This window comes from Sinocyclocheilus rhinocerous, unplaced genomic scaffold (genome assembly GCF_001515625.1).
Source record: "Sinocyclocheilus rhinocerous isolate Xijiao unplaced genomic scaffold, SAMN03320098_v1.1 scaffold189, whole genome shotgun sequence".
NCBI lineage: Eukaryota > Metazoa > Chordata > Actinopteri > Cypriniformes > Cyprinidae > Sinocyclocheilus > Sinocyclocheilus rhinocerous.
The window spans coordinates 1,440,705-1,453,813 of record NW_015667354.1 but is presented as its reverse complement, the minus strand read 5'-3'; the positions used below and the strand labels follow the sequence as shown (position 1 = coordinate 1,453,813).

Sequence of the window (13,109 nt, the reverse complement as noted above, 5' to 3'; positions counted from 1 at the left end):
ATTTGTATTACACTTTTCACATTTTTACATATTGTTTCAAAGCAGCTTTACATAAAATGCTTGAGTCAGTATTACAATATGTTATCATCCAGAGAGAAATGTGAGAAATAATGTCCATTTGGCAGTAATATACATCTATAATATATTATATGTTACATGGTTAGTTAACATAATGTATTCAGTTAAGCTGACAACAAATGTGTTAGACAGCAATTACAACTTGTGCTTGTACAATATATAAGGATAATTTTACAATATCAGGATATTATTTGACAGTTTTGTAAGATGATCCAAAGTTGGCCTCATATGGCCTACATCTACTTCAGAGCCCAAACACTCACTTTGGCCCATATATTGTGTTTCCTGCCCAGAGTCCAGAATCATGGACCATGCTGTTGACTTGATCTGTACATACTCCCAAGCTTTAGAGGGTAAATGCTGGTCTTTGAACTGGCTCATCATGTTGACAGTTCTTACACACATTAACATCTGTTCCTCTTGCTGATCAGTTCTAAGCCAAGGAGCAATGTGCTTGACTCTTGATAAGATGCTGGCCTTGTCTTTGTATTAAACATGCACAAATCTTTTCACTAAAGACTAAAAAAGACAGAGAGAGCTTAGTTCCACATCACAGTTTCAAGAGACACAACTAGGACAAAAGTCAAGTACAATACTTTGCATATAAAACAGACACCCAACAAAAATGGTTAGGTGTTTTTTTTTTTTTTTTGTGAGGTTTCCTTTTGTGTTTTTTTATTATTAATTTTAATTTGCACACAATATAATTACATTCTGTGGTTTACAGTTTATAGACCTCATCACTAGGCAACCTTTATTGTTTAAGGAAATTGCAGGGCATTACAGTTTATACTTATTAAAGTAAATCAAAAATACATATACATCAAAAGCACAGTGCTTAATGGGCACAAGCCTTGCTGTTGAGCTGAAGATTACAGAGGACGGCAGCACACTAAATCTGTGGTAAACCCATGAGAATCAAATCTCATCAGTGTTTGACCAGTGCAGAGCATGTTGCTTGAAACAGTCACTTTATTGAACCGAAGGATTAGGGCTCACATGCCCATTAAATGGAAACAAAATGTGATACACGGAAAGAAACAAGGATAAAGCACAATCCACAGATTACAATATATATTACATACCACAACAATATTCACAACATAAAAGTCTGTTTGAGGCTCTGTGGGAGCATATGCTTGGGTCCCAGATGAGTTTATTGCACGGAAAGCGTAAAGAGATCATTAATGCAGAATGTGATATGATGGCAGAAAATACGTTTTTCATTAAATACTGGCGGAATATTCAGAACGCTAATACATACGGGAAAAGAGCAAAGAAATAATTAATGAATAATTTTTGCCTTAAAAGACACAGAGGTTAAACCAGGTCGAATCAGTGCATACACATTTCATATAATCCCAGCGAATAAAAATTTGTTGCACTGAAAAATGCAATATTTACATTGTCGCAATAAAACATACATGAACTAAGAGGATAGAGGTCATTTTCAATCAACTCTTCATCATAGATGAATGCATAATCTACACTGTGTTGATGTAACACTTATTTTGATTTCAATTTCAACCTTTTAGGTTATTTTACTTTTTAGACATTTTCATAGTACTTATTGAGTTTGAGAGACATTTGAGAGAAATTTAGAAAAAAAAAAGTCAATGTGAAGAATAATTGCATCAGCAGTGTTTTGGATTAAAGATTCTTTAATTTTGTGTCATTTTGTTGCAAGCATCAAAGCTGGGGCCAATTCTGAGGCCTTTAGTCAAATCGTAATTTGATTAATTTGTCTCAGTGGACCACCAAGTAAATCTAAACAAGAGAAGAGATCACACTACGCTCTTTCCAGAGCTAAATAGTCTAATTGCTGCCTAGAGATTAAGGCATTGGCCGAGTCAAACACTTATGGAGCCCTGAATACAAGCGAGACCCATTACAATGAATCACCATTATGCTCCTCCAATTGGAGCAGCACATGAGCCAGGATTCAGTTTACTCGCTTGTGGGGAAAATAAAGAAATCAAACAATTCTGTTCTTCAGTCATATTTTGGCTGTATAGGGTTCTTTAGCTGATAATATATGCTTCTTCGGAGATTAAGTTTTTTTTGCCTTACTAGAGAATAAAACGTTATTTGTGAAACCTAAAATTGTTGTTCTATGGCATCAGGCTGTAATATCCCTTTGGTTTCTAGTTAAAATGTTGGGTCCCCTTTATATTAGATGGCCTTAACTACTATGTATAAATAAGCCATTTGATACAATGCACTTATTGTGTACATACATGTTTTTACATTGTACTTATATATTTTTAAAATACCTTCATGTAATTACATCTGTAATTAATTTCTGTAATTACATACATAATTACACTGCTGACCAATCCCTTACCTTAACACCCCCACCTTGGTTAGAATCTCCATAGAAAGTTCACAGGCTTCCTTCAAAAACACACTCTTTTTGGAATGCATAATAAGATTCAAGTGGCAGCTCATTAATGCATTTTCCGTTGGCTATTAATCACTCTCTTGTCATTAACAATGGCCTTCTTAACCTGTTTGTATACTGTCTCGTTTCTCTCTGGCACTCTGTATCTGCTCTTCTCTGCATTCAGTCCGCTTATTCCCAACCGCTATAAAAACTCAGCGTGATTTGTGTACCCGATGTTGTCAATATACCCAGGTGGAACAAGGCCTCTTTAAGTTGGATAATATATTGTAAACAAAGCCTTCAGTCGCAGGTTTTTGGGAGAAGCACATTAAAGATTAAATATTGATCCTTCACAGTCCTTTGGTGTGTCATATTTCCCACCGCTGCCGTCGGAACGCTTTAAGACAGCAGGTGGTGTGTAGAAGACAGAGGCGCACGTCTGTACTGGGGCTCGACAGCCATCTATCAGTCTTTTTACAATCCCTTTCTCATTCCCCCGGTCTGGCAAAAGGGTCTGCTCAAAAAGTCAGCGGAGGCATCTGATGACTCGTAAAGATTTCTGCTCCAAAGCCTCAGCTGGGGAGAGAAAACTATAATTGGAATTGACAAACTGGAAAGATATCACCGGTGTTTTTTGTGAAAGAGCAGAAGTTCTTTCTCAAAGAGAATATACTTTGAAGTTAGCCACGTCACAGATATAACTCACGGAACACAATACAGATGTGGGTTTATAACTTTTATAACCAAACACACAAAAACAAGAGAGTAGAAAGCAGGCACAACCTCACACAACCTGACAAAAGAATGAATAAAATATGGCAAAGTAAAGTCGGCGCATGTGGGATTCAAAGTGATTGAGATATCCAATACATTATTCCAGGCTGGGATTTAGGTTGTTATTCCTGACACATTCATTACAAAGAAAAATTTGAAAGTAATTGACGACAGAGGTATATTTTATCAGACACTTCTAGTAAGGTCGCTCTAGTAAATTAATTAATTAATTGAATGAAGCGCACAGAGGGGCTTCCTGAATTCTCAACAGATTTGAGTACCAAAATATTACATATTTAATGTTGTGGCTTTTGTTTTATTAATGAAAGCAACCACATGTTCCAATTGGAAAATCAATAGAACGAGTTACATAATATAAATCCCCCAGATGAATCAGCATAGACACCAGTGAAGGAAACACAGTGTTTGCATCTTCCTTATACAGCATCTGTTCTTGGATTTCAAAATAATTCTCAAAGTGAAGTGTGAGCATTCATCAGAGAGGTATATTGTAATAGCCTTGTTTCGCTTGCCATAAAGAGGCTTCAGATTTACGCCACCTTTCCACTCTCAGGCCACCACGCTGATGGATGCCACTGAGCTTGTTTGCTTTGCTCCCTCTCTTCCTAAATCAGAAATGAACACGGCCCACCAGAAGATCATTCTTGTTGTGTGTCGTACCATCTGTGAAATAGAGGTTCAAAGAATGGCCGGGGCAAGGGCATCTGACGAGTCAGGGAGGAACTGTGGAATGACACAGCACAAAAGCCTCCCGAGGAACTTTTGTATGGCAACACTTCAAAAGATTTTCATTAAAGGAGGATGAAGAACAACATGTGCACCTGAAACATCACAAGGGATGAGATTTATGCACATTCATCTGCGAATCCAATAAGATTCCCATATGAAGTGTTTATGAAGCTGAGTCATCATGCTCATAACAGTTGACATTCACAGATGCTTTAAAATAGAAATACGTGGGGTAAACAATTCTTTGTTTGCAGTCTTCATCCCTAGGACTACGGATTCTTGGTCCATCTGTGGTGGTAGGTTCTTAGATAATGTTATAGTCTGATCTTTCTCACCATATGGCTGCTATTTAGACCGAGACATTTACTTTTCTTTTTTAAAAATTCAATTGTTTATTTAAAATCAAGACAGAATGAACTGTTTTAATAATAACAGGATGTAAAAATGAAATCAATGCCAGGCGCAATCAGGAGGAAGCAAGTACCAGGGATGGCATGAATTTGAGCCGTTGACTTTGGGCATCTGTAGAAGTGTAAAGATGACACATAAACATCTGTCAACACCTTTTTCTCTGCCCCTTCAGAGGTTATGGGATAAGACAGGACAACAGCTGTTCCCACGGCAGATTAAAAACACCCACCGTTCAGGTGCTAACCTACTCTCATATCAGAGCAAATGTTATTTAGTCCAGTCATGGTCAAAACAAGTCAAATCTAAATTTTCTTAATCTGTTGTAATGAGTTTGATATAGTATGAGAACATACTGTGAATTTCAGGACTCAAAACTTCCTCTCAAGTTGAAAAAGAGAAATTATCGAAAGTAGCTGCAAAGATGACAACTTTGTTACATCAGATTGCATCAGAACATGCCTTCATACAGAGAATGCAGGATAGACAATATTACTCCTAAACACCAGAGGAATAAACAATAAGAGTTTTGCATCTTAGTCTGATCTTAACAGTATTATGGCACATTATAAATGTGCATTCATATAAAATATTGTCAGTTACTGTGTATTTTTGCTTGGACAAAACAGTTCCAAACTGAGTTGTAAAGTGCTATATGGCACCTCTTATGGTTCTACATGGCACCATTTGACAAAGGTGCTATATAAATAGCACTAAAAGTGGTTCCCCTATGATTACGAGCCAAAGAACCGCTTTTAGTGCTATATAGCACCATTTTTTTTAGAGTGTATAAGAATCAATGTTTTGAGCGAGTCAGTTAATGATTCAATGATTCACTCATAAAGACAGTCACATGTCTCGAATTTGTGTTTCAATTAACAAATTGGTTTAATGAATGAAGCAATGACTCACTCATAAAGACAGTCACCTGCTGCCATCTGAGGAAACATCCAGAAATATACATATTGACAGCAAACCCACAGCCAATATGTTAGAACAACAAAAAGGGTGTTTTTCATAGAGCTGCAATAGCAAAAATTATCAAGGTCAGACAGAGTATGGAAAATGTTCATGAAAAACGAAAATATGATTGTTACTGGCATAAAAGTGGGGGAAAATATTATATGATAAAAAAATGTATGCTACGCATCACAGACCTCTGATCATTTCATTGCAACCTCGTGACGCATCCAGATCCAAGGTATCTTGGAAATCAATAGAGACTCACAGAGTGAACTTAACAGTTTGTGTCTGAGTTCAAGAGTCGTTAATGCATTAATGGTCAGGAACGAGGAGATGAGAGGAGGAAAAGAGCCGTCTGATCATGCTGTTAGGTTAATCACGGCAATTGTGGGAACTACCTGGGGAGACAGTCTGCATTTGTATGAACAGAATATGAATGAGTCTTCCCCACCTATTAATAAACCGAATACATAGCACATAGAGAATGCATAATGTAGCACAATTAAGATTTAAACTTAGTTAAACAGGCCGGTCTGTACTCTCTCTGCTAAACTTCTGAAATAAACAAATAAAATAAAATTGGTGAAAATCATAACAATTATCAGAAATGCCTGCAAAAACAAGAATTTAGGTTGCCTTGTAAGCCCAGTGTTGTCAGATCTTGTACTAGTTTCTACTGAAATGGGAACGACCAGGCCTCTAGACACAGCCCTGTTATCATCATTTTGTCCAAATCCATCACATTTCAATTTGCATAAATATCATTAACCTCTCAAAATAATGGACTTCCCCAGTTTATGCCGTACAAATTTGATGGAAATGGTATTTTGAAAATGACTCCTGACTGTGGAATGGATTCCTAGATTACTTTCACAGCAAGCAGCATTTCATTGGCCGTTGTGCACAATTCGAGGCGTGATTTGTTTGAAGGGACTGGTGGTGACGTGGACTGCTTTTATATAATATTGCAGTCCAGACAGTATGGTTTGTGGCAATAATAACTCAGCAAACCTCAGAACCAAAAGGGAGGGGTTTGAATGAATGCACTGACAAAGAACAAGACATGGTCTGTTTTTATTAAGCCGACAACAGTTATCTGATCAGAACGGTTCAGAAGAGAGGCCAAATCTGTCTGTCAAGATCCATGGTCAGAATGGTGGATGTCAATGTCACATTGTATCAAGTGTTTGAGTGAGCATGCAGAGCATCCCTTGCTACTGAAGATCTTGTTTGTCGAGTGTGTTTTAGTGGGATCTGAAGGCATGACTGAGCAAAATTTAATTTGAATTGACAGCTGGAGAAGCGACGCTACCACCTGCCTGTTTGTCAGCGTGTTAAGTTCAATTTGCTATGGCTTATCAAGAAGGGCGTCTTTGTTTTTTTTGTTTTTCCCAATAAACAATGGCAAGATTTTGTTTTTTGGTGCTCAGAAATCTCAAGACAGACACACAGTGTACTGTTGTATTCCAGTGATTAAGGGATGCTTGTGTAAGATGACAGAAATATGGATTTCGAGGCTTCTGCTAAGAAATGGAAATGGTAGGGAAGAAATGGTATTTTATGATGATGAGAATTCTTTCATGAATATCAAGTTGACTGCAAAACAGGGTCAAGCTTTGTAACCTCCTGCCACGAAGAAAACATTAGCGGACAGCTGGGCCATGCTCTCCATCCTAATGGAGATGACCACCAGAAGCTCTAACCCTCGTAATCACTGAACACAAATCTCTCTCTCTCTCTCTCTCTCTCACACACACACACACACACACACACTTGCATTTGCGGTTTATGGGGACTCTCCATAGGCATAATGGTTTTTATACTGTACAAACTGAATTTTCTAAGAAAGAAAACATTAGCTGGAAATGGTGGGGTAGAAATGGTATTTTATGATGGACGTTTACAGGAAGTGTCCTCATAAACCATGTTTACGTTGTAGTACCCATGTCATTATACACATTTGTGTCCTCATAAACCATACATACCAGTACACACACACACACACACACACACATGTAGCATGTTGTGGCAGCAAATCCCTTCACATGATAAAATAAGTTTATATGCCTTAAATTACAACTTATGTTTTGTTACTGCCATAGCATGTCTAACTATAAGTGCAAAAAACTTGGTATTTAAAGAGTTACAGTTATGACAGGTTTAGTTCCAGATATGAAATTTAATTCCTATTGAATAAATTACAACATAATGCTAAGATATAATGCTCACAATATACGACAAGCCTGAGCCCTGTGAGATATTTCACCCTTTAGCAGAGTGCAGCTCATACACCATTTTATTGATTAAGGAGGAACCATAAAATTATATGTGATGAATTCTCATTGTGAGTGGTCTGTCTGAGACAGAGGTCTGTGTTTAAATCAATAAAAGCTGATTTTGCTCTATACACACTAATTTGGTAAAGAATTTGTAGATTCAAAGCTCTTATAAAGGGCATATAAAATGCCCATAAAATTAAGTTTGTATAAAAGAGCCAAATAGCCACAAATAATGAATTCTTAACAGGGCTATCTTTCTAAAAGGGTCAATGATAAATAAAGATGTTCAAGATTATAAAAAGAAGAGGTTTTCCCACAAATCTAGGCCTATAATCTAATTTATGGTATTATATGTAATCTCTGTATGCAGTTGTATAAATTTAAGTGTGTGTGTGTGAATAAAGTTGTGTATACACAAAATACGCAAAAATAGGCAAAGAAAAACGTTCTTACGTTCAGTGGATATTCTCCAAAATGGCACCAGGGTGACGCGGAGGAGAAGAATTGTTGAATAAAGTCATTATTTTTGTTTTCTTTGCGTACAAAAATTATTCTAGTAGCTTCGTAAAATTATGGTTGAACCCGATGTCACATGGATTATTTTACCGATCTCCTTGCTATGTTTCTGGACGTTGATCGTGGTAATTACATTGCTGTCTATGGGAGGGTCAGAGAGCTCTCAGAATTAATCAAAAATATCTTAATTTGTGTTCCGAATATCACAGGTCACAGAATTTTCATTTTTGGGTGAACTAACCCTTTAAGGGTTGGCTAACTGTGCTTGAGCCGCAAAAGAACAACTTTATCTGTGCACCAAAAATTACTAATAGGCTATAAGCAGTGCTTGAAGTGGGCCGGTACGCACCGTACGCAGTACCGGCACTTCTGTATTTTAGTCTTTAGCGTACTGCCACTTTTTTGTGCGTACTGGCACTTCTGACATGTTGCCGGTACTCAGAGTTAAAGCGTCAGTAGTCTCGCGTAGCCAGACCTTCAGACTGACGGCTGAAGGTCTGGAATCCATGGCAGCTTTCTTTGGCCAAGGCCCGCTCATGAGGCCATTTGACCGACATGTCAAACAACCAATCACAGTTCGTTTCGTTCAGCGGCACGTTTCGCGGCGTGGAAATGTCGCATAACAGACCGGTGTGTAAAACTCTCGGACGTATTTTAAAGATTCTGTGCCACGAACTTTAAATATTGTACATACTTTTGAGAATCCAGCATTTAGTTGATCCTGATAAGCGCTCGTCGTCACAGTTGTAAACACGGCGGCATTCTTCTTTCGTGAGGGGCTTTGGCTTCACGGCATCTTTGTTTCCAGGCGGAACGTTAAAGGAAGTGACACGCATGTCTCCCGGAAATCCTGTATAATTCAACCAATCCGATGACGACTTCGAAACTCCTGAAGTGTTTCCACTTTTGTGTGCCATATGCATCAGACGTTTAGCCAGCGGTCTGTGGGCGTGACGTCTGAGGCTGAGACTAAAGCGGCAGTGTCTGGTGAAATAACAGTATATAAATCACACTATCAGGAGGGGTCACCTCTCATCTCGACAAATCGCATGAATGAATGCAAGCGGAGTCGGTCTACCGCAGGGGTTGTCGCTTTTCCACTGTCTGGCCAGTGCGAGCCAGGGCTAACAACGAGCCAATGCTGCACTTCCACAGTCGGACCAGCGCTACTCTAAAAGCCCGCACTAAACATGCCTCTCTGAAGCAAACGGCACACAGCATCATTTCACCAGCGAGGGGATAAATAAATGAAAACTATCACAAAATGAACTTGACAGAAGCGGACGTTTCGTCCTTATAAAGATTTAAAAAGTCTCCAGCATCGATATTTTACCAATGATTTACGATTAAAAAAGTTACAGTGACAGTAATTTATTACTTTGTGTCAGAAGTGCACATCAGTGATGCTAAATCCAACTAATATGTTTAATTATTTTACATAAAATGAGAAAACATACTTGTTCAGTCACGGCTGCTCCATTTATTTGTAATCACAAAAATGCATAAAACAACTCAGTCCATTTAAGTCCAAAGGCATACACGTATAACACAATAGAAAAACACTGATAAACCCATGTTTGCGTCAACTTCTTTAGAAAGATGAAGAATTCATATACATTTTCAAAGAAATAATATAATGTGAGGATGTTTGGGCGCTGTCCTGTTTCACTATATGCTACTGTTATCCTTTCAGCCAAATTGTGAGGTGCAAGAGCATGTCAGGAGAAGTAGAATAATAATTAATTATTAATTTGAATCAGTACACTATAATGAAAACAATACTTTAAAAATTATAATCTGAGATTGTGGAGAGAATAGTGACTCACGTCCAGATGTCAGTAAATTATTATTTTCATTGTGTATTTGAATTAAAAGCAAGAATGTTTTCTAATGGACGCTGCCTGGCTGAGGTGCTATGCGGTGGTAAGAAGTTTAGCGATTCTGAATGTATCCAGTGGAAGTTTAGGGGTCTTTGGCGTCTCCCTGTGGTCATGTTTGGTATTGCAGCTTGACTTATGGTTATTTGTATTGAAAACGTTTGTTTAAAACCCTCATCCATCCCTCCCGAACCTATAACAAAAGTGTCCCTCATGGGTCAAAATGACCCGAAGGCCAAAAATGACACTAATTTTATTTTTGGTCCAGAAAGCTTATATTGGTCTATTTTTATAATTTTTTAAAATAATTTTTTATGTAGGTTTTTTTTATTATTTTTTGGTGATTTTTATTTTATTCACATTAAATTCTGGATTTTTTCATGAAAATTAGCATATTTTTATACATTTTTTCACCAAAAAAACCCCCAAAGAAAAACACAATTTCTGCATATTTATATTTTTTTATTACACCCACATAGAATCCTCGAATCGACTAAAATGTTTTGTGTGTGCTCCATGCTCAAGTGTGACAAAATAAAAAATAAAAAATCCGCAGTTTTTTTTCGTAAATTCCATGCTTTTCCAGTGGCGTGTCAAAATGACCGGAGAGGGACACTTTTGATACTTTTTATATAACACCCACTTAAACTGCTCGAATTCACTCGAATTTTTTTAGCCAACGGTCTGTAGCTAAAAATGTAACAAAGTCTCATAACATAACGATCAACGCTCGATTTTTAAAAAATCTTTAAAAATGAGTTTTGGGTCAAAATGACCCGAGGGACGGATTAATCACTGATTGATTGTGGCACTATACATAGCCTACATTGTGAATTATGAAAATTAAAAAGTAGTTATTTAATATAAAAAATATTTAGATAAATAAATAAATAAGGGGTGGGGTGGGGGTGAGTACCGGCACTTCTTTTTTTTCCACTTCAAGCATTGGCTATAAGTCCCATAAAAAAAGTCGACTGCAAGTCTGCAAGTCGCGAAATAATTCGCACACTGACGTCATTGACCTATGAGGAGAAACAATAATGTACAGTATGTGGAAAATAATGTGTTTTTTTAACTTTAAACCGCATAAACACATTTCATTACACCAAATACACAAAATAATGTTCTTTTTAGCAGCATCATATGACCCCTTTAACGAAATAGATTCATAGGTGCCAAAAACAGTTTCACATAAGTCAAGATATAGCCTACCAGACAGCAGAGCAAGAATTAAATAAATAATAGGAAAGGGAGACGCGCGCGCAGAGAGAGAGAGAGAGAGAGAGAGAGAGAGAGTCTGTCTCAAAGATGCCTCAGAGATCTTTCTTACTTGAGTCACGTCTGTCTCCACGCGAATGGATCCACCTGCGAGGAGTGACGCTCATTTCATATGTGTGAGGATCGAACCTGTCGCTGTCACTTCGGGCCGGTGAGCAGAGGTGAGGTGAGCGCAACCGCTGCGCTTTCCTTACACCAATCAAGATTTTTCAGCCCGGTTTGAATGAACTCATTCAAGTGTGTGAACCACTTCTTATAGGACTATGAAGACCACTCGAAAATGCCGTGCTCTGCTGTCTGTGGGGTTAAATCTTCTGGCACTCTTATTCTCAACGACGGCGTTCATCACGACCTACTGGTGCGAAGGGACTCAGAGGGTCCCCAAACCCAACTGCAGTAAAGAAAGACGGCATAATTGTATTGACTATGGTGTGAACGAGACAGACCCGAGTAAAGTTCACTATAGCTGGGAAACTGGTGACGACCGATTTCTCTTTAGGCATTTTCACACAGGGATCTGGTACTCGTGTGAGGAGAATATCCATGGAGGAGGTGAGAGTTCGTTAAGTCCGTTACATTTCAAATTTCAAAAAGCGTATCCAAACGGCATTCAGTGAGACTCGATGGTTTTTATTGTTTGCTTGTCTGTAACTCTGTGGGTTTTTTTGGGGGGGGGCTGCTTATGTCTCAAACTTTGATAAAATATATAATATTCCCATATTTGTCTTCTAGGCGTTAAAGTACTTTGAAATGTATCCCTAAACTGTGTAAATCAATGACAAAGAGTGCTGTATTTACGTGCTATCTACCTCTTTTTTATGTACATTTAGAAAACGTATGAAACGTTGGTCACACTTTAGTTTGGGAACTAAACTTGTTCAGTTCTCACAATTCAAGCTCCTAATTTGCTGTTTATTAATAGTTAGTAAAGTAGTTGTTAAATTTAAGTATTGGGTAGGAGATCTAGAGTTCATGCAGAATAAGGCATTAATATGTGATTTATAAGTACTAATAAACAGCCAATATTCTAGTAATATGCATTCTAATAGCAACTAGTTGATAGAATTGGTCCCTAACCTAAAGTGTTACCGAAACGTTTTAATTTATAACATGTAGGCTACTGTCCAGTAGGCTATAGTAAACACTTCAGTTCATTGAAGTTTTGAAAAGCTACATTAAACAAAAGAACCTTCTATCTGTGAATTAACGACCATTAGCATTCATTAACATCATCACAAATCAAATTATATATAATGAAATTAGTGTTCTTGTGCTGGGGAAACTTCAACATGTCGTGTGTAAAGCAGTGTGAATGTGTTGCGCAATGGATTGGAGGGAATGATTGTGTGCCAGTAGCTTTGGAAACATCTGTCAGGATTTACTTACTCTCAATGAGTTTTGAGGAACTTGGTAAAGGTGCCATTAGATAACCACGTTCCCCATGGAACACAGTGAAATAAGCAGCTCTTGCATAGCCTCGTATTTTTAAAGGATGCCCTCTCTAACATGTTTTTTTTAATCAGACAGGTCCGTTTTTCATGAATTCTATGTTAGATCATCTGGAGTTATTGGTTAGTAAACGCACATCAAGATTGTCCTGCAAAAGGAATAGAATATGAAAGGAAAATGCGACTGTCTTTTGCTTCTTCACGTTTAATTAAATCGTTTTTCAGAATAATCTTTAAAATTTATGTCCAGAGAGAAAACCAGTGCTTTAATGTCCAAATAAACTACAGTGGAAAAAGAAGTGAAGAAATCTTTACTTGCACAATATAGTATTGGTACCATCAATCATGTGAAACC

General features: G+C 37.6%; 1 protein-coding gene across 2 annotated transcripts in view; it reads left to right on the top strand.

Annotated features, from left to right (window-relative positions):
• The first annotated feature begins 11,432 nt into the window (after nt 1-11,432).
• gsg1l (gsg1-like) overlaps nt 11,433-13,109 on the top strand; it is a 15,186-nt gene continuing 13,509 nt past the window's right edge. For both annotated transcript variants that reach the window (XM_016545682.1, XM_016545681.1), the window contains exon 1: nt 11,433-11,858. In XM_016545682.1, coding sequence (XP_016401168.1) covers nt 11,570-11,858 — 289 coding nt within the window. In that variant the 5' untranslated portion in view covers nt 11,433-11,569. The remainder of the gene's footprint in view (nt 11,859-13,109) is intronic.